We start from the raw sequence: 20,390 nt of genomic DNA, 5'->3' as shown, positions 1-20,390 counted from the left end.
AGTGAAGCCAGAGATGCACACACTTGTGTGGGTTAAGCTCTGTAACTTATCGGTGTCTGTAAAGGAGTCTTACACTGACTTTTGCACCCACGTTATTTTGCCAGTACCTTCTTGCTCCAGTACTCAATTCTGACTTGTGTTGATGAACTCTTCTTTGAATTTGGCCCTTTGTAGCTAACATGGTTAAATGTTGGTTGAAATAACGTTTACTAATTGTTGTACATTCCGCAATTAAATAATTTCATTCAACGTTTGATTTGCTTCTATATGCCTTGGGGTTAAAAATGACAAGCGAGTAGGTAACAGGATGTGGATCCTTGCATTGATTTGAATCTTGTCCAGTTGGGAGGAGATCAGAGGCCACCACAGTCTGAAAGCAGTGGTCCATTTGTGTGCAACCAAAAGGCTACAGTCCAATTTTGCAGGCACTGCATAGCACTTGCTCTTCTAACTGGATTAGCAATTTTATCAGTTAAGTCAGGGACAGCATGAATCTGGAGAGCAAGCTACTTTTTCAGCTAGTAGAGATAATGCTTGAAGACAACATGTTCAGGTATTGCAGAGGGAACTGTGCTGCATATAGAAAGAGAGAATTGCTATTCCAATGCTTTTAAAAATGTGGTTTGTTTGGGTTTTAATTTTTTTTTTTTGAGTTGACATAGGTGGGTTCATTGGGCTAGCTCCTTAAATGCTGTAAACCATCAGTGCTCCACTGATCTTCAGGCCATTCTTTGTATGTTTAGCAAGTTTTACCAATTTTTTGTGTGTTCAGCATGTTTTCCCAGAGACTAAGCCTGCCATTTGACATACTTACTTTTTGAAGCATTCTACCTATCTTCAGTAAAGATGTTATTTGTGCAATGTGTAGTGCTCAGGAAACAATGTGTTCATACTGTCTGAGGTACTGCCAGGCAAAGATTCCCCCAAACTGGCAAAATGAGTAGCTATACCAGTGTAGCCTTCACAACTGAGTAGTTTTGTTGAGAACTCAGGGCACATTAGACTGGGCAGAATATCATACTTTTGGCTGTACTACCCCTAGGGCCTGAGCTTGTAGGCCTGTGGAACTCTGGCATTGTGTAGGCTTATCAGCTCACTCCATGGGTTTCTCTTCAGAGAGCAGTGTTGCACGGTGTGAACATAACTTTAGTCACATGATAATTTTAGAACAACTTACAGGTTTGGAATGGCCTTTTTTAAAAAAAGCAAAACCAAGCCAGCTCAATGAAACCAGAGGGAATCTCAGGTTTTATTTTGAAAGCTTGAAGGAAACTGGCAGTGATGATGCATGTTACTGATGCTGAAAGTCAAGAAGCTCTCCTTTCTTTGTTCTAGTGGCAGTGCTGTGGGGCTTTTGGAGCTGATGACTGGAACCTTAATATTTACTTCAATTGCACAGATTCCAACGCAAGTCGAGAGCGCTGTGGTGTGCCGTTCTCTTGCTGCACTAAAGACCCTGCCGTAAGTGACAGTCAGGAGGGTAGGATGAGTCTGCTGTTTCAATTTTAAATCACTCTATAAGATTGGTTTTTTTCTTCTGGAAGTCATGCATGATCATTATCTTCTCACCAATTTGTATTTTTTCAGTGCTTGAAGCCCAGCTTAGCTACTAACTTTTCTGCAGTCAGCAAAAATCCTGAGCTAACTGAAGTCTTTATTGTATGCTGTTAGCTGCTTTTCATTAGAATGAGAGAACCATGGGCTTAGTTGAACATACATACTAATTTTAGCAAGAATTGAAAGCAGAAGCCATTAATGAGTTGAAAGATAGAAGCTTTCAGTTGAGTATCCTCAAGATATCTCATGCGCTGCCTTAAAGAACAGCAACTCTAATATTGGACACTGTAAATCAGGTATTAATAACTTAATTCTGTGTCCAAAGGCAGCAGACAGTGTGACCCATTTTGTGTTAGGTAATGAATGACAGTCTGTGCCTTGAAGAACTGACATATGTTCTTGAGTTGGGTATGGACATCTTTACACGCTCTTTTTTTTCCCTTTAAAAATTGCTGCTTGTCCTATAGTCACCTGAGATCAGACTTGAAAGGTCAGAAATTGTTTGAGGGAACAGCTTTTTAAAAAGACGTGAAAATTTACCAAATAGTCCTGGATCATCAAGTAGAAAATGTTGGAGCCACGCGTTACTAGCACGGCCATGATCAGGAATGAAGTGTAGAACGCAGGGAAGCAGTTCACTGACAGTGAAAGGCTTGGAATAGGGATGGGTATGTGCGTGGAAACTGTTGTGTGGCTAACACTGCATACATTTGACTTTCATATAGCTTCAAAGAGGCAGCCTGTGAGTGCCTGTATTATCTAGTAGTTCAGCATTTTCTTCACGTGGAGTGACTTACGGTCCCTTGAACGCCTAAGTCTGTAGACTGACTAAAGTTAGGCAAGTTGCCAACTTGTCAACCTCAGGGGCTTCCTGCCTTGCTAATGCAACGCAGTCGCTGTTTCCAGCATCCAGTCACTGCTGCTCTCCCCCTCTCCTGATAAGTCACTGACACTTGTGCAAGCTGCATTTGGTTCCTCTGCAGTGAACATGTCTTCACAGTGGTTTGAATCTTTTTCACAACCATCCCTGAGAATGTTTTAATGAAATATTAAAACAAAATGTTGGTTAGGCTCAAGCATTACATTATGCTTAGGATTCCCCCTACTGTTTGCATATCTGCCCACCCACCCAGAGAGGTCATCACAACCCAGCTTTAAAAATATAGTTGTTATAAAACCCAACCAGTGACAACAGTACAAGGTAATCCTATAAATACATAATCCATGCTAGAGTTATCTCTCTGTGTGTATATGGTTATGCAGTTTCTTAGGGGGTGATGCAGCAACCAGAAATTTAAAGATTAGTCTCATTTATTGTAGGGAAGCAACATGCTTAACTGTCGTTAAAATAGAGACTAAAAATAATAATATTCCTAAAAAATATTATAATTCATGCATATAATGGATATTATTGTAACCAAGCTGTGACTGGTTCAGTTGCAGTCATACACAGGTTTATTCTGTGGGAAAGCAAATTTGTCCCTTTTGAAATTAGGATGCAGTATTGGACTGATGCGAGAAGCTCTGTGGATGCTTTATTGAACATGAGTGACTTTTAGATTAGCTTTTAGTTTAGCTTGAATCCAGAAGTGGTGGGTTTAAGGTAGGCCAACATAAGTCTCCTTTAAAATGAATTTGGACTCCTGTTGTTCGCTTTGCTGTAGTTTAGCAGGTTGAAATGTTCCAAATCTCTGTACAGGCAAGACTCGAAAAGTTCATTTATTTCCATTTCATTCTTCACAGGTTTTTTTGGTTAACAAATTTCAAGCCTAAAGGCAGAAGTCACTGATGATAAAGCGAGTAGGCATTCAGTACAAAGAAAACAGCTTAAAATCCCTCTGTTGGAATCTTATCTACTTTTACAGGCTTGAAGTTCATGGCACTGTTATATTTTGGATCCTGTAACAGAAGCATTCATCTTATTAAAAGATATAAATTGCTCAAATCTTAAAGGTCATTGAGGGAATCCAACCTGGGCAACTGACAGGATGTCACCTGTTGATGTACTTCCTGCAAAGTGAGGAAACACTTAGAGGAGCTTCAACTGCTGATAGGAGGAGATATCTTCTTCTGTATGGCTGCTTTTTAAAATCTGTTTCTCTGCTGGCTGCCTTTCTCACTTCCCACAATTTGATTAAATTGTGCTGTTCAGTACACCTAGCTAACATTGGCTGATTCTTGGGCCTCCTTGAGTAGTTTCTTCTTCTGCTCACTGTTATTATATGAGCCAGTAACTTAATATTTTGCTGCCATAGTGGCTGACACCAATAGTAGTTGCTTCATTTTATTGCCCTGAAATAACTCTGTGTACAGAGTAAATGCAGCTTCAGCTTCCAACGGGTAGCATGTATTCACTAGGAAAAGTCTGCCATAGCCTATTTTATTACCTGTGCTTTGGGAGTACTAAAGCAGAAGCAGCAGGAAAAAAACCCCTACTTTCCCATTGGTATCAAGCCCCTGTAAGAAAGAATAGGCAGTAAGAACATATTACGCTATCTCTTCTTTTTTGTCCGTAGTTTTTGGGAAGGAGCTAGATACTGCATATACTTCTACAGAGATCCTGGATAAGAACTTGCAGCTTCAGCAACAGAACTGCCCCTTCTCACCTTTCACGCTGCACAGACTGAACACTGAAAATGTTAACAGTAGTCTTGGCATATTTTTCAATATAGACAAAACCTTTTCAGCAGAAGGTTCTTTCATTTAAAATAAATGTTCCCTAATCTCTTTCCTTTGACATCTGAATGCTTGCATCTGGAACATGGAGTTCACCCAGGTGGAGGGCTGTTTTTCCCAGCTTGCTGCCCTGAGAGCTGAAAATACTTTTTGACCATGTGCTTTTGTTTGTTGCAAACGATTAATAGCACTGAATGGAAGAGGAAGGGGATTTTAAAAAACAGTTTGGTAACCAAAGTTAGGGTGATTGTCTTATTTATATGCAGGACCAACTCTGGGGAGCTGGGAGAGGGTGTTTGGGAGGCACTTCACTGATTGCCTCTCTTCTGTCTCTCTCCTAGGAGGATGTCATTAATACTCAGTGTGGCTACGATGCAAGGCAAAAACCAGTAAGCTGCTTTTTTTTTTTTTTTTTTAATGTGGTATCTGAAGGATCTGAATCCCTCTTGCAAGAGCAGGTTATTCTACTGTTGGGATACTTGAATGTAATTATCTCTGTTTTCTTCCCTCTTCTCCTTGGCAGGAAGTTGATCAGCAGATTGTTATCTACACTAAAGGCTGTGTCCCTCAATTTGAGAAATGGTTGCAAGACAATCTTACCATAGTTGCCGGTATATTCATTGGGATAGCATTACTGCAGGTAAACATCACGTTCCCTGTAATGATTTACGCAGAACAACAGCAGATAAATAGAATATATGAGGGGGGAACTCTATATGAGAACTGGACATACAGTGTCAGTTGCACTTCGAAATATAATGTCCCTAGGCTTTAGTAAGGGGAGCTGAATGCATGAGGCTTTCGTTGTGTTAAGGAGTATTTAATTTTTATCTGTAGGGGTGCATTTTTTTTCTTTTCAACTGTCTGTAGGTCAAAACTAACGCTCTGTGTTAGATAAAGATTAAGTAGAGATTTTTAATCCTGTAGAGACCTACTCTTTCTGATGGTGCTTAAATGAGCAGCGAAAAGCCTTTACAGTTGCTTTTGTGAAGCAAGTCTGGAACTGTTCAATTTCCCAGAACCCAGTGGCACTATAAAAATACTGGGGTTACAGGAGTTTTTCAATATTCTTCTTTCTTCCACTACTTACTGTCAACTTAATTTCTAACTTTCTGTTGCTTGTTTTCATATCAAAGATTTGTATAACCTAAAGAGTCTGCCTGTGTGAAAAGAGTTGTCCGATGCTCCATATGACTAAACTGTTGTCTCTTCCAGATATTTGGGATATGCTTAGCCCAGAATTTGGTTAGTGACATTGAGGCTGTCAGAGCCAGCTGGTAAAACTGCTGAAGTAACCACAACAAGACACTGGACAACTGAAACCCTCTGAAACCTCCAGTGTGTCGCTCCGACACCAAGCTGTATGGACATGGGTGACAGGGAAGCCTTCTCTCCCAAGTAGCCTCAAGTCTAAGTTCCTGATACTGCAGAGAACTCGTGTTTCTTTGGGGTTGGGTGAGAGAAGAGTGGGCTATATAAAATCTGCTGCTCACTGACAAATTTTTTTTTTTAAACCACCAGTTTGAAAGCTGTTGAGCCGTGACTCTCTACTGTATTCTTGATCCTGAGTAACAAGTGGACACTTTTTTAAATTGGTGTATTCAGTGGGACAGAGTTGCATCATTGTAGTCTGTGGATATGCTGTTAATTCTTCGTATCATGAGCTCTTCGATAGCTGCCAAATATTCCTGAGATGGTCTCTCTCCTCACCACTCTGTAAAGGAACAATCTTCTTGTTTTCACAGCTAAACATAGCTACAGGCCTAAACCCATCAAGCAGGAAGCAACTTTCTATGCATCTATTGTACAGTAAAATAAATTCTTTTTAAAACAAGGGAAAATTTTTTTTACACAAGCTTCCAACCATCTCTCTGTAGTACTTTGAGGTTGGAATAGGCAAGCTCACAGGGAGAATTGCCTAATTTTATCAACATCTTTCTTCCTTCTCCACCCTTGTATGAAGGGAAAGGAGTTTTATATTTGACAAAGAAGGGTTGTAGAGCCTTTGGTTGCTGCCATGCCTTAGGACATCAGTCTCTTAAGGCAAGGATGGGATATAACTGTATAAATGTATGAAAGCAGTGTGGATGTTGGGTCCAAGTGAATAATATTATTCAAAGAATGAATTATATATTAACTTAAAAAAAATCAAAACATGTATCTGATATGGCTAAATCTTTTGTTTCTCTGGAATTTAGTGTAACCTAATGTATTTAGGGAACTCACTAATATTAGTGCTTTGATATACTTGTGCAAAGCTTCTTTTAAGATAATTCCTTGATCTGTTCCTAGCTGAGGCTTTGGTCTTTCTTTTTTTCTTTTTTCTTTAATTTTTTTTACTTGCATGAGCTGTGGAGTAAGAATCTGTGACACTCCAGTGCTTTAAATCTGTGCATATGTTTTAATACAGTCTAATCCAAACTTATTTATTGGTAAATGCATGTGATTATGGAAAGATCATATCCCATTCCCTTGGAAGTTGGAGAGAACAGCTTTTGCCAGAATAAATGCTTACCTCCAGTGAACAAATCCTTGCTATGGAGATGTGTTTCTCTTTGTTGCATTTAGAGCAACAAAAAGCTGTCTTGAAGCAATGGAATAAAAGTTTTTAAATAGAAGAGCGTATTAGGATCAGCCAAGACAGACTCTTTTGAATTGGACAAAAGAGAGTAGAATTTGGAATAAAGCACAAATAGTGGAAGAAGAATTAGATCAGACTCCATCCAGCTTAGAGTTTTTGGTTCGTTCTTCTTCACTAATAATAGCGAACTTACAAACCTGGGTAGTTTTATTGCACTTTGTATAAATTTAGCTTGTTGTATGACCCTTCTCAGTATCTGCAGAACCAGTCCTGAAAGCTCTGAGTTCTTGGCTCCTGCTTTGGTCAGACAGTGGCAAAGGGTGTGTAGCACCTCTTTGTAAGAGCTTAGCATCTTTCTGAGATGACTTTCCTAAAATGAAGTATGTGGAGTAGAAGAGATGAATGCATTGCTTTCAAAGCTTCCCTGTTCTGGGGGATGGATAGAAGGCTGGTCTGATGACTTACTAAGGTCCTTTCTGGTCCTGTGATTCTTAAAACGTGTGAGTATATGTACCCTTGCACATTTCCTTTTCTGTGCTTCAGTCAGCCATGGTTTTCCCCTCTGAAGACTGGTGGTAGGCACACTGGTGCTCCACAGATGCCTCAGACAGTCCTGTTGTTGTCCTGTCTTTGAGCATTACCTCATCCTCTCTAGTTAACTCCCACTGACTGGCTCTGAATCAGGCAGCCTCCATATCCTTTGGTATCTGCTGTTAAAGGCCAGCCATGACTCAGAGTAATTTTTTTATAAAGCCTTCAAAAGCAATTATAATTCACTGTCCTTAATAAAGTTGGTTCCACCTCACCACAGTGTTATGTTTTTCTTAGCCGCTCCTCAACTTGAGGAGTTACTGGTGTTTGTTTCCCCCCAAAAGGGACACACCATTTTGCCTGATAGCAGCAGTACAGACAGATCATCAGCACCAGTGTTGCTGCACTGAGACAAAATGGTGCAGGGAGAAATCAAGGAAGTGTGGTTGAGGAAGTAACCCTTCCACCCAAGAGCCTTGATTGTGACCCAGTACTTTGGTTTGGAGAAAAATAAAAAAAAAAGTCTGCATTACAGAAACCTTCCTTGTTGCCCCTGATCTTGAATGCTGCTGTTGCTGCTGTGGGCTTCTGAAGACAGCTTCATTCTGCTACTTGAATTTCTGCAGTTGTACTGTATTGGCCTTCTGTCTTGTCACGCTGTTCTCTGAGTTCCAGTCTGCTGGACATGCTGTTGGCAGTGTCAGACTGATAGGAAGGTAAATGCTCTGAGGTGAGCAAATCTTGTTCTCACTACTTGCACGTGTACACACAACTGTGCAACACTTCTGCTGAGTCCCAGAATGACTGTTCTTATAAAAACCACTAAATAAATTATTTTTCTAGAGCTTATCTTTATTGCTGCAGATGCTGATCCTGCCTCCAAAAGATGCTTCTATTTTCCTCATTTTTGCAGTTGTTTGATGGATGCAGACTGAATGTTCAGGATTAGCTGTCTATATTACACACTTAAATCCCACATTTTTTGTATACAGATTGGGTGAGATGTCCTAGAAATGCCCCATCAGCAGCTACTCAGCAACTTAGATGTCCAGTTTGGAAAGCTTGTGGGAGGCCTTGTAAATCGATCAGTTATTGCCAGAGCCTGCCAAATGCAAGCAAGCTTTCTTCCAGAAAACTTTGTGAAAACTTCAGGTGAGCTGCAATTAGAGCACAACTGCTACACGGGCTCATTTTCTAAAGCAATAAGATATGGTAGGCGGTATGACTTCTTGACGATTTCTAGCCTTCCTGATGTGGTGGTGGGGTAGATGTGAGTTCAGAGGTCTGTCTAATTATCTTTAATGTGCAGTAGTTCAGAAGTTTTTTTTCAGGCTTATTGCTTTGTGGAATGTTTGCTGGGCCACTCGTATGGGGTGATGGCGTTGCTAATGAGAGGTCTGGTAGCTTCAGCAGTAGCCCTGGCTTTAAAGCCCTTTCCGGATTCCTCACTGAGCCCTGCCAAAGGGCGTCACAGTCCTTGCTCCTCTGCTTTCTAAGTACTCTCCATATTCACAGGCCTTTCTGTTGTTTGATCTCTCTTTTTTTTTCTTTTGTGTTTTTTTTTTTTTTTTTTGTTGTTGTTAATAGCCTAATGGACAAATGTTTGACTTGCCTCTGTGTGTCTGTTTCAGTAGCAGTAGGATCTCTTTGCCTCAAAATCCATACTTTTGATTGTGCCCCTTAGAGTCTGAAGTTGTGGAGATGTTTGCTCAAGTGTACTCTGTCCTGAAAGCCGCCTTCTCTCCCCTTTGAGAGAGATGCTAATTGTAGTTCTGGTGTGTAAATAGTGTTGGAAATGTAAATAGTAGCATGCAGATTAAATGATTCTTGCACATGACTGCTTTTCACCCTGAAAGTGTTTGTTGTAGGTATGAAAGGTGTCCACCGTGAGTTTGCTGATGAAAACGGAGCGGTCTCTCGGGCTCACCTGGCGGCGGAGGTGAGGCGGGAGCGCTTTAATCGCCTGCCCTCTAGTGTCTGCCCGGCGGGAGTGCCGCAGGCGGGCACCCGGCAGAGCTGAAACCCTGGGCAGCCCTTCGGGCCCCGGGTAGGAGCAGGACCGCCCTTGCCTTTTCCCTTTGCTGCTTGGCGTTAGAACAGCATTCGGCTGTAAAATGGAGGGTCGGAGTCAGCACCCCCTACCAGTTATGGGAGGCTGCCATCACTTGCGGCGGGACTAAACATGGTGCTATAAGAACTGGCCTGGACGTTAATCTGTGTTTTTACTACTTTAGAGATGCCCTTGGTAAAATTGATTCTGAGTAACAAAGTTGGTTACCAGAGAAGCTCTCGTGTGAATTTTTGATTCCGTTTCCCTTCTTGCTGCCTGTGCCTTTTGGGTGCATTGAAATGGCAGCTCTGCAAATACCTAGGAAGGAGAGTACATCTCAACAGGTGTCAAAGCACTGCTGAAGGTTCCAGTTCCTCCCTCCCATTTTGATTTTCTCTCTAAAGCTTTTAAAGATTCTGTAATTGGTCATGAAACTGTTGAAAGCAAGCAAAATAAAACTACCCTGTTGGATCAATTAGCTACCAAATTTTGCCACTTGAAGAAAAAAAAAAGTTTCCTTTAACATGCAGTATAAAAATAAGTGTTGTGACTACTAGCGTGCACCAGGCAGCACTGCTAGGTGTCTCTTGTGTTTCGGCAATATAAATGTGGTAATAAAAAGCTCCATCCATATGTGTGTTCATGTTCACGCTGTGTACATAGTAGAGGTGGGCCTGATAATTACCCTCATCTCTGGGGAGATTGGCATTTGGGTTTTGCGACTCAGACCTGCCTCTGATACGTATATTCCAGATTAGTTCCAACTGAATCTCTCTGGTTCATGCTGGGGTGTACGGCAAGGTATCGATATTTACCTAATGTGTATCATTCCTTTTTATACGAATGTATTCTCTTGTGTTCCTTTTTTTATCAGTTGTAAAATTGATTGTAAAAGCCAACTACACTTACCGATTGAAAGTATTGCTATAACAGAACTGCATGCCCAGTAGAGTTTGACTTGAGCTTTAGTTTTCTGATTTCGGACTGGTTACCTTCAGTCTAGGAGAAAAGCATAGATCAGGTGCATAATGTATTACTTGTCATCTTTAGCATTAGACTGTGGTATTGTATCACATGCTGATCTCAGTGGATGTAACTGGAGTCTACTTAGGAAGCTAATGCAGCTTCCTGGTAATTCATTTTAAGCTATTGAAAGTGGTCTTGATCATGCTACTTGTGTTCTTGGGTTTTTGTTTTTTTTTTTTAATAGAGGCATTTTTTAGGAATGTTTTAATACACTTATGATGGACAATACAATAGTTTTAATAGTTGTGCAGTATTCTGTATTTACTTGAAGTAAATCATTTTATATGCAATTTGTTAGATAATTACAATTTTATAAATAAAATTGCGTGAAATATGATGTTGTGAATGTGTACTGTTGATGTAGCACTTAACGTATCTTTGTACTATTAATGTTCATGCAAAATTCCTGCAGAAGACCCCCTGCCTGCCCTTCCCTGAACAAACAGGGGAAATAAATCCCCAAGTCTCTCATATACGAAGTAGAATATTGTGTTCTATTAAGTCACAAAACACATTATCATGCCACCAGGGGCTGCCCTTAAATGAATAAGCTAATATGTGAAGAGCACATCCCTACGTGAGGAGATCCCATATATACTGTCAACTGTTGTTGAAGTCTCTGGCTAATGAACATGCTCTGCTTCTTTCTGACAGGTCATTGGTGTTCCTCAGACTGCTGTGGCTGCTGGCTAGTACAACTGTTGGAGCTCTCCCCATAATCATTTTTGTGACCCTGAAGGGTTCAGAAGTTGCTGCTTTGCAGGGAGCACCACAAATGGGATTTGTCAAGACTTAATTAAAATTTTGTAGAGGGAGGTGGTAATTTCACTTTTCTAAGTGCAACATGTCCTTAAGCAGAAGTAGTGAGAGCTGGCTTGTTTTATTGTGCAGATAAAAATGGGTAATGAAGTCTTGTGCTTGTTTAGGCAGAGGCAGAAGAAACCCAGTTTTTTAGTATTTCAGAAACTGGAGAGAAAGCTAATCCAGTTCAATATCTCAAACCTCCAGTTTTGTGGACAAAACACCACTGTGACTGATTTAAAAGCACGCGTCTCTATCCAAATTGAAGTCCAATGCCTTTTGCGTATTTCAGGCATATACGTTTGTCTGAATGTACAGAAATGACTTGGCAAAATGAGAATGCAGATGGCCTTGGGGGGAGAGGGAAGAACAAAAATCAACCAAAAGCGAAGTTGAGGGCATTGCCTAAACCTTTGTAATATGCAATAGATATGACACACTTGGATAAGCCATTTTCACGACAGAGAGGGAGGCTAGGAGTGGCTACCTGCATTCTGTCAAACTCTTAACAGACTTGCATACTATTTCTTGGAGTTGTAGCTAGTTACCGTTCCTAGGACTCTGCAAACAAAGGACCTTTTCTGGGTCTCATGGTCTCATTTGACTGATGAGTCCTCTGGATTCAAGGCCCGTATTGTTGGAGTTTGTGCCTAACCCAAAGTGAAACTTTTCCTTGTATTTCCACACTGTGAAATGTAAAAACATGTGTGCTTTTTATATTCCTGACTGGTGTGATGCTAGGTTTTGCAAAAGTTGCACAGATGCAGACAAATGTAACACGCCAGGGAGGTACTGCCTGCCCTGTGTAATGTGGCAGCAATGATAGTTTTAGCTTGGTTTGCTGTGGCAGTAGACAAATGAGAAGGCCCAAAGCCTGGCATCACTGTCATAAAAATAGTCTAAGCAGCAGATGTCAAGCTTTGCTTAGATGTAATCTATCTACTAAACATCTAATCAGAGCTATTGGCAATTTCAATTCAGTTGACTTCAGTCAAGTGAGTAGTGAAATATACATGATAGAAATGTCCTTGGATCCCGTTTCTCTTATTAGAAGAGGCTCAAGAGCATAAATGATGTACCAGCTACACAGAAATGACCTGCAGGCTGCAGCACACCTCAGGACAGCATTTGTGTGGATAGATACAGACTCTTCAATTACCTCCTTCTACTCCGACATACACCCACCTTTGCCCTTCTGCAGACTTTCCTTCTGTGTATAGGCTTAGCACAGATTTTGTCTAGACATGTAAGTCACTTGATATTCCATCCAGGGAAACCACCTGGAAGTAGGGTATCAGTATGGCCTTTGTGCTTGCTGTGACAGCGGTATCCCTAATAAAAATTTGGTGATAAGGATATGGCTGTGCACAACCTGAGCTCCAGTTAGGCAACCAGGTGAATGGGAATTTTGTTGGTGTCACAACTTTGTCAGTTACAATCAGCTCGTGTGAGCTCTTACAGTTTATGCCAATGTCAAAAGGAATAGTCTCCTTCTAGAACCAGGTAAGTCATTGATAACCAGTCTTTCAAATGTCTTTTGAGATCTGTTTAAATCAATGGAAATTATTTCCACGCCTGAGCAAAATTGGACTCGTGGGTCCCCACTGGACTGATTGTAAACATGCTGGTTATGTTCAGCAGTGCAGAGGTTCTGTGGTATTTGGAGCCTGATGTCACAGGATCCTGGTGTGCGTTTGCAGCTCTACACAGTCAGTTGCTTTATTACACTATTACTAGCAAATGTCTTTTGAATGTTGGTTTTTTTTTTAAATAAGAGGCTGTTGTACAGTTTTGTATTAGAACCTTTTTCTGTTTATTTCTGGCACTGGATTAAATGGATGTGGAATCTCTGCTGTGTGAATACTCCCATAGCACCCATGATGTTTTGGTACAGTCTCAGAGTTTGAAGTGACTATTTGAGGCAAGTTTCTTATACCCAGCTTGAGTACCTAATCCCTTCCCCAGAATAACTGGCATCTTCCTATCACAGTGTTTGTGGGACAGCCAGTGGTTTCATGGAGCTGGGAAGTGAATTTGGGAAGGTTAAAAGTGGTTTTGCAACCATGTGGCATGGGATCGCTGGGTTTGATGCCTCTGCTAATAAAAAACGAGCCTGAAACTTCTGGGGCTGGCACTTCAGCACCGGGAGTGCTGAATTAATTTAAAAATGTTACAGATCTTATGATCTTTGTGCATTGTGTGCTTGATCAAGCTAGACAATGGTATTGCATAGTCAAAAATAATGTATGCTGGCTTGCTGGAAACTGCTATCCCAGCTGCTCCCTCTTTTGCCAGAGTTGTCTGCTGGTTTGCTTGCTGGTGTGTTACAAACCTACAAAAGAGCAGCTGTGAGAGAAGATGCTTAAACTGGCAATTTGCCAACTCCTTTACCTAGGAAAGGAGAAAAAGGAAGCCCCTTGTGTGCTGCATTTCTCACTCGATGGGGTTCTGTTGAAAAGTTGCTGCAAGACATGTCTTGAAAAATCCATCTACAAAAAAGCCCCAACAAACAAAAACCCAATCCTAAGCAAGCCTGAGAGCACTCGTAGCCACGCGGCTTTATGGGATAAGGATTGTAGTGTATTCCTGTTAAAACGCACAGTTGTTAAACAACACAGTGCCTCTGTGTGAGCACACACAGTGACAATGGTTGGAATAGTTTCCATTGTAGTTGCTCAAGTGAAAGGCAGCCAATTGCATTGGAGCCAGAGCCAGGAACAATAAGGGCTCCTCAACAGTGCGTGGTGGCGCAGCCTCGGCTTCTGTGTGTGACTGCAAAAAAGGACAAACCACAGGATAAAGTGAGAGCACTGAAATTTTTATTTGTTACCTCTAGGTACCACGAGTTTGACATTAATAGGCAAGACCAGTGAATGAGCAGCAGTACATTGCATTCAACCTGAATCTCCAAAGCACCAAAAATGGAGCTAGATTTACTTCTTAATCCTATAGTCAGCACACTAGTCTGGACTTGCTGCATCTTGTATTGTCCCTAATTTAGTAGTACATTGTTATGCAGTTAGGGGGCGTGAGGAAAGAGTCATTGTGTAGTACCACTTCTACGTCATCATAGGACTACAACATGCACATTCTACTATGTGGCCCAAGCAACAAGAATACAAGTAGAACAGTTACGGGTGGAGACAGGTTCATGTTAACACCACCTATGAATTTGTAGAAACCTTTTTGGACGGGTACCTACAGCAGTTTATCAATTTGTGTGGGAACATTACACGCATGCACGAGTGATACAGTGGAAAACATAGCAGGAGCGGCAGCAGGACGGAGGACAAAGGTGAAATCTGTGATGGGATGCATTGGAAACAAGACCTTCCTCAGCTTTCTACAGCAAGTCTCTGCTCTGTTAGCGAGGCCTGCTGGGCAACAGTTTTGTTCTCGTGGCTGCGGAGTTTTGATACAACTTCTAGAAACGCCATGCTCTGCACTTCCTTCTGAAGAGGTTCTGGAAAAAGAAATAGTAAAAGAAATGGTGCTTTGTAAGACAGGCAAAAGCGCAGAAAAGCCTGGCAAGAGTGAGAAACTTCTCTACTGAACCCTGTACACACGTGAGCACACCAATGAGTGTGTACACATCATTTTTTTATTTACTTTCTTGAATTGCTTTTGAGGATGGAGAGAAAACTCCCCAGGGCCTGAGGCATGCACAGACTCCATGGATTTCAGGTAGAGATGAATGACAAAGCTGCTGCGTAGCAGTTAAGAAAATCCACACGGATTGCTTTCCAAAACAGATACTTAGGAAGTATTTTTAATGGAAGTATTTTTCTGCTTTATTCCTTAAACTAGCCAAAGTGAGCTTGCCTTAAAAAGTTCACTATGTTGTTTGCCTGTACCAAATCAGCTCTGGTTGTTTGTGTGGGAGTGTGAAGTGGGTGAGATGGTTCTTTAATGAACATGTCACCACTTGGTCACTGTTAGCTGTCCATTTACAGTTCAGCTCTGCAGTTAATACTTGGTGCATTGCCCAATGCTGTGCACACGTACTCAGTGCTGATGTTTTACTCAAAGCTATGACACTGTTTTATGATTCCGATTCTGGATTGCACTGTACTTTGTACAAACAAGGAGAGGTTGGGAATAACCCATAAAATCGAGCAATTTAAAAAAAAAAAAAAATTCATGACTTTTCTCAAAGCCCTGTACTCTAGGCATCTCACAGTTGAGATCCAAAGCAGCTGTTTTTGTTTCATGCCCTGTTCAGGCATGAACTCCCACTCAGCCACAAATACTTACATATATTTTTTTGCTTCCCAGGTGCCCCTGGGGACCTAACCCCTGAGCTTCCCAGGTGAAATCCCAACCATCTGTTTCAGATAGCTATGCTGTATGCTATGCATGTTTACTTTTTTTTAACAGCAAACTTTGACATTTGTTTCCCTTTCTACCTACTTTCTTGTTCACATTTTCAATTTCCTTGCAGTTTGACCCCTACTGTTTAAGAGCTGGGAACTCTCACGCGCTGTGCACCTGGAAACCTGTGCATACAGAGTGGTATCAGTGAAGCTGTTGGGGTAGTCATGCTGTGTAAGCACTTCCTGCTCTCTTTCTCCTTCTGAGATACCATCATGTTTAAGCATATGTTACTGAACTGAATTTCAGGTATTTACTGTGCTTTACAGTGGCTGAATAGTTCTGCTTAATATCCAGGTTCCTGTGAGCCTGGAGACCCTCGCACACAGAAGTGACTGTGCTAGCTATGAATGCTCTGTTTTTGCTGATCCTTTACATTACATGTTTCCATTTTCCATTGTCCTCCTTTTTCCCTCTTTCCATCCATTCACTCAGTTGCAGGAGGAACTTCCAGATAGCGAAAATCACATATAAATACATATCTATTTACTGCTTAACACACAGCTGTTTGCAATATCAAGTTAAATGTGATACCAGATACTCTGTAACAAAGGATAGTAACATGAGCAGTCACTTACCAATAATTAAACCAGTGCAACCACTTCTAGTCCTTATGGAACTATACTGGGGTCAATTACTTTAAAATGGCTACAGAGGTCTGTTTACAGTAGAATACAAAAACATGTGTATATATAAATGCTCACTGTGTGGAGACAGTGGTGAAAATGTTAGAGGCAACAGAGCTGGCAGGGAGATGTATTTTCTTATTTTCATGTGTAAAGAGCAGACTTGGCTTTTTGACCTCCCTCCTTGGTTAAAATAGTTTTATTAAAAAAATTAATACCGGGGTTGCTCAGTTGTTACTCTTGCATACTCACGGATTTTTACACAGGTCTGTTCATCAGGAAGCAGGGCTGAACACTGGGTCAGCCAAGTGCTGGGCCTTAACTTTAGAGTAGCATATTGTAATAATGTGCTGTCTGTTCGCTGGGAGCAGGCTGAGACGTCTCATGTCTAGGCAAAGCTTGTAATGTGGTGGCAGGCTGAATTCTGCCAGTTGGATAACCCTAAAAAAACCCCTAAGACAAGACTGCTCCTTACCCTGGTGGAACAGATACACAGGTATTTGACTTTTAAAAACCTCTGTCAATCTTTCAGGTGACAAGGCTCAGGGAAGGGAAAATGCAAGCGTCAGTTAGAATTTTGAGGATGATTATTTTAGTTGGACGCAGTGGGAATACACACAGTAACACTGGAATAAGGCTGAGAGGGGGAACCTCTGCAGAAAGGCTTCTGCTCTAAAATGGACAGATAATCCCAAGCATGATATGGCTCAAGAAGGTTGTGACATGTCTTAGCATTAAAGTGAATGCTTACTGGGAGCTCTTAGCCAATTCTGAACACAATCTTTGTACATTAAGATGTATATACTGCTCTAAAAACAAGTATTTGTTCCTTCAAGATGGCAGTAATACTGTATTCACTCGCCTAGATGTACAGGTCACCAGAGTTACACTTATAGTAGGCATGGTGAACTGTTTAAGGAGAAGAAAAAAAAAAGCAGCATTGTTTACAGAGACAGCACACACTTAGCTATGATAACTTTTAATCAATTTCATTGAATTGCTGTAAATTCATCTCTGGAGAACCTTCAGATGTTTCACACTTGGCAAATCATGTGCAGACAGGCTCTGAGTTTCCACCTTTCTGTACTTTAATCCTGTTGTCATCTTAATTCTCTGCAAATTTCTGAAACTTTTATGGAATGAAATTTGTTCTCTTTCCAGAGAGTAAATACTCGTTAAAGAACTGAATGAAAGAAACGTAGCCACTTCCTGAAACCTCAGCTGGAAATCGAATTTCCCTATGATACCTTGCTCTGTTTTGTTTTGTTGTTTTTTTGTTTGCCCACCCCAGGTGGGAAGTTGCAATATCAAACCATAGCCTGTTACACCACCCTCAAAACAGTCTGACCTTTAGCAGAGGGTTAGCTCAGAAAGATTAGAGTTTACAGAGTGCAGCACTGACGTGTCAGAGCTTGTCCTGCTCATCTTTCAAAGCAACCATGAATAGTTGTGCCTAGTGGGCTGAGCATATGAGGGCTGCTGAGGGAAAGACTCTTCCCAGCAAGGTTAAGTGTGAGGATCCCTCCTAAAGCAGGATTAAAGCCTATGTGATGTACTAAGTACTCATTTGTGTGCACATGTCCTTGCAAATGTTACCTGTATCTTTATTTGTTTCCTACCATTCTTATAGGAATTTAAAACTACAAGTGAGGAGGTTCCAATGCAAAATTCCATGGAATTTTACTTGATGAAGTTGGCAATGAAAAAAAAAAGCCATCACACAATTATGGGGAACTTGCAGCTAAAGGTGAAAGATAAGGTTCTTGTTGTCTGGATATTTGCAAAGACAGCCTGAAACTACACAGTTTTAAATGCCTTTCATTTCTCTCCTGTCAAAAATTTGAGCTAGCTGCATCCTGCAGAACCCAGAGTCCAGTTTCTGCAGTTAATATGCAAAATTGAGTTAATAGCCTCTTTCTTGACACTATAAATAAAGTGTCATATCAAATTGAACCCTTCTGTGTACATTCACTGTGAACAGAGAACCAGTCTCAGAGCGTGTTTGCACACGCTCTGTGTTCAGGCTAAAAGAGAGAACTAAGTTTAAATACATAAATCTCTTAGGAAAGCAGCCTCTCCTGAATACTCACCAGATCCTATAAGGGCACAGATCAGCACCATGGAGTTGTATTTTATTTCTGGTGCACTCCTGTCGTCTGAGAGCAGTCTGTGTAGAATCTGAACAAGCTGAGCATTTTCAAGATCCTTTTCAGCAGTGACTAAAATACAAGTGAAAATTTGTAAATCTGGAAGTGCTGCTTGCTTTGATGCTTCTGTGTGTTAGCCATTTATTGAACCATGGATCTCTCACCGTAGTGAAAGTGGTGCTGTGGTACATAACTCTGGTATGAAACCGAAGCACATATTAGATGGTATGATGATAGGAATCACATCTCTTGCTATAAAACTGTAAAATAGCTTAACTGCTTGAAAGGACACTCACAGAGTTTAATGGTAAAATCCAATCTTAAATGAGCAGTGACATGATGGAAAAGCCACCAGACTTTCTAGCTATTTAGGCCAACACCTGCAGTATTTCAGCTTTAATGACTTCCATTGCCTGAGTGTGCTTTTGGAAATTCTGTCCAAGTAAATACAGATGGTGTAATTCTCGATTCCATGGTAGAGGGAGCTCTGGGTCCATTATAAAGGCTGTGAAAAACTTCAAGACTAGAGTGTGAGTGATTTCCTCTGTAGTTTTCTAAGAAATCTTATATACTCAATTCAGGCTCAAAACCTTTAAATGTCTGAAGACAAGACAAAGAAGAGTTAGATGATTTATGTGAATGGGAACATTTTTCCTTTTAATTACAACAATTTCCTGATGCATTGGCAGTGATTTGGAAGTTGAACATACCGTTCTTGTTGCACACGATGGCAAGAGATGAAATCAAGAGCAAAAATGTGTAATGTTGCTTGTTTAGTTCCTTATCTTAGTTAATAAGCAAGCAAATAGGATAAACACACCTCTGTTGGGCATTTACCTTTTTGTTTGGTAAGCTGAGGTACTATGAAGGTAGGTCAATACGTGTAATCATAGCTGCCTTCATGTAGCAACTCTTGCACCTATTTCTGTGGAACTTAATACAGACATTTCGGGGGCATTGCCCACTGCTGTGTGTATTCTCTAGCTCTCACGAGTTAGGTAAGTGAAAGCTTTACTTTGATAAGCCCTCTAAAAAGGGGATTAACCGTTCCAGTGTATGAATGTAGTCAGATCATGCATATAGTCTTCACTCTAAAGTATGATTTTCTTAACTGCTAGTCCTCTGGGTTTTACCCAAAATCTGAAATTTCTAGATCATGTGATCACCTATCAGAACGATGGAGCAGACACTGTTTCCAGCAAACTCCAGTTTTCTGCATAACCTTATTGCCTGCCTACGTCTGCATGAACTGTCATGTATTTCTGTGCCAGTGAAAGGCAGGTGCAATGAGGTGGCTGTTCTATACTGCAAAAGAAACTTGCACAACTCTCCCTCTATGACTTCTTTTGGGCACAGAATGGAAAGAAAAGAGGTAGTTAACCGCTGGGATACTCACCTAACTCTAAAGCTGCTATTAATGCCAGTGCAACGAGAGCTTCGTTTTGCATTATTACGTGTTCACTGGTTGCCATGGTTACTAAATGCTTGATGCCACCACTCTGTACAATGGTCCTAATCACATCCTAAAATAAATAACATAGAAATGAAAAAATTCCACATTGCCGACAAACTGTATCAAATAACAAAATTGTCATGTATGCTATGTTATCTTTGGGTAAGATTACTTGGCTTTAGGCACATAAAATCACTTTATACATAAATGTACATGTGTGTGGGCCTATAAATTATCTGCTACTACTCTCCAATTATAAGATACAACCTGTTAACCCAATGAGTAAGTTAAGACACACATAACTAACTCTTTTTCAGGTTATACTGTGTAATCATGGCGTGCCATCAATTGCCTAACGAGTCCGCTCTTTGTTATGTTTGAACTCAGCTGGTGTTCAAAGATGGTTAGTTTTCCCTTCTTTATGTTGTGATCTTCAGAGCAGCTTCTCAAAAGCACCCAACAAGCCATGTATTTGGCATAAGGAGACACAATAACATAGTTTTAATAAAGCTACCCCATCCTTCATCTCTCTCCGAGTTTTCAGTTTCTTTAAAATGTTCAGAGAGGTAAG

The 20,390-nt window shown here is 40.8% G+C and overlaps 2 protein-coding genes across 8 annotated transcripts in view; one reads left to right on the top strand and one right to left on the bottom strand.

Moving 5' to 3' along the window:
- Positions 1-10,758, top strand: part of TSPAN5 (tetraspanin 5) — an 89,368-nt gene extending 78,610 nt beyond the window's left edge. For both annotated transcript variants that reach the window (XM_074823147.1, XM_074823146.1), the window contains 4 exons: positions 1,336-1,461; positions 4,575-4,622; positions 4,757-4,873; positions 5,449-10,758. In XM_074823147.1, the coding sequence (XP_074679248.1) occupies positions 1,336-1,461; positions 4,575-4,622; positions 4,757-4,873; positions 5,449-5,514 (357 nt within the window). In that variant the 3' untranslated portion in view covers positions 5,515-10,758. The remainder of the gene's footprint in view (positions 1-1,335; positions 1,462-4,574; positions 4,623-4,756; positions 4,874-5,448) is intronic.
- Positions 10,759-14,019: 3,261 nt separating this feature from the next.
- RAP1GDS1 (Rap1 GTPase-GDP dissociation stimulator 1) overlaps positions 14,020-20,390 on the bottom strand; it is a 102,560-nt gene continuing 96,189 nt past the window's right edge. For all 6 annotated transcript variants that reach the window (XM_074823139.1, XM_074823140.1, XM_074823141.1 and 3 more), the window contains 3 exons: positions 19,763-19,889; positions 18,310-18,438; positions 14,020-14,685 (listed from right to left, as the gene is read on the bottom strand). In XM_074823139.1, coding sequence (XP_074679240.1) covers positions 14,558-14,685; positions 18,310-18,438; positions 19,763-19,889 — 384 coding nt within the window. In that variant the 3' untranslated portion in view covers positions 14,020-14,557. The remainder of the gene's footprint in view (positions 14,686-18,309; positions 18,439-19,762; positions 19,890-20,390) is intronic.

The sequence above is a fragment of the Strix aluco genome, chromosome 4, assembly GCF_031877795.1.
Source record: "Strix aluco isolate bStrAlu1 chromosome 4, bStrAlu1.hap1, whole genome shotgun sequence".
Lineage (NCBI taxonomy): Eukaryota > Metazoa > Chordata > Aves > Strigiformes > Strigidae > Strix > Strix aluco.
The sequence above is the reverse complement of the archived record's forward strand: the minus strand, read 5'-3'. Positions and strand labels throughout refer to the sequence as shown.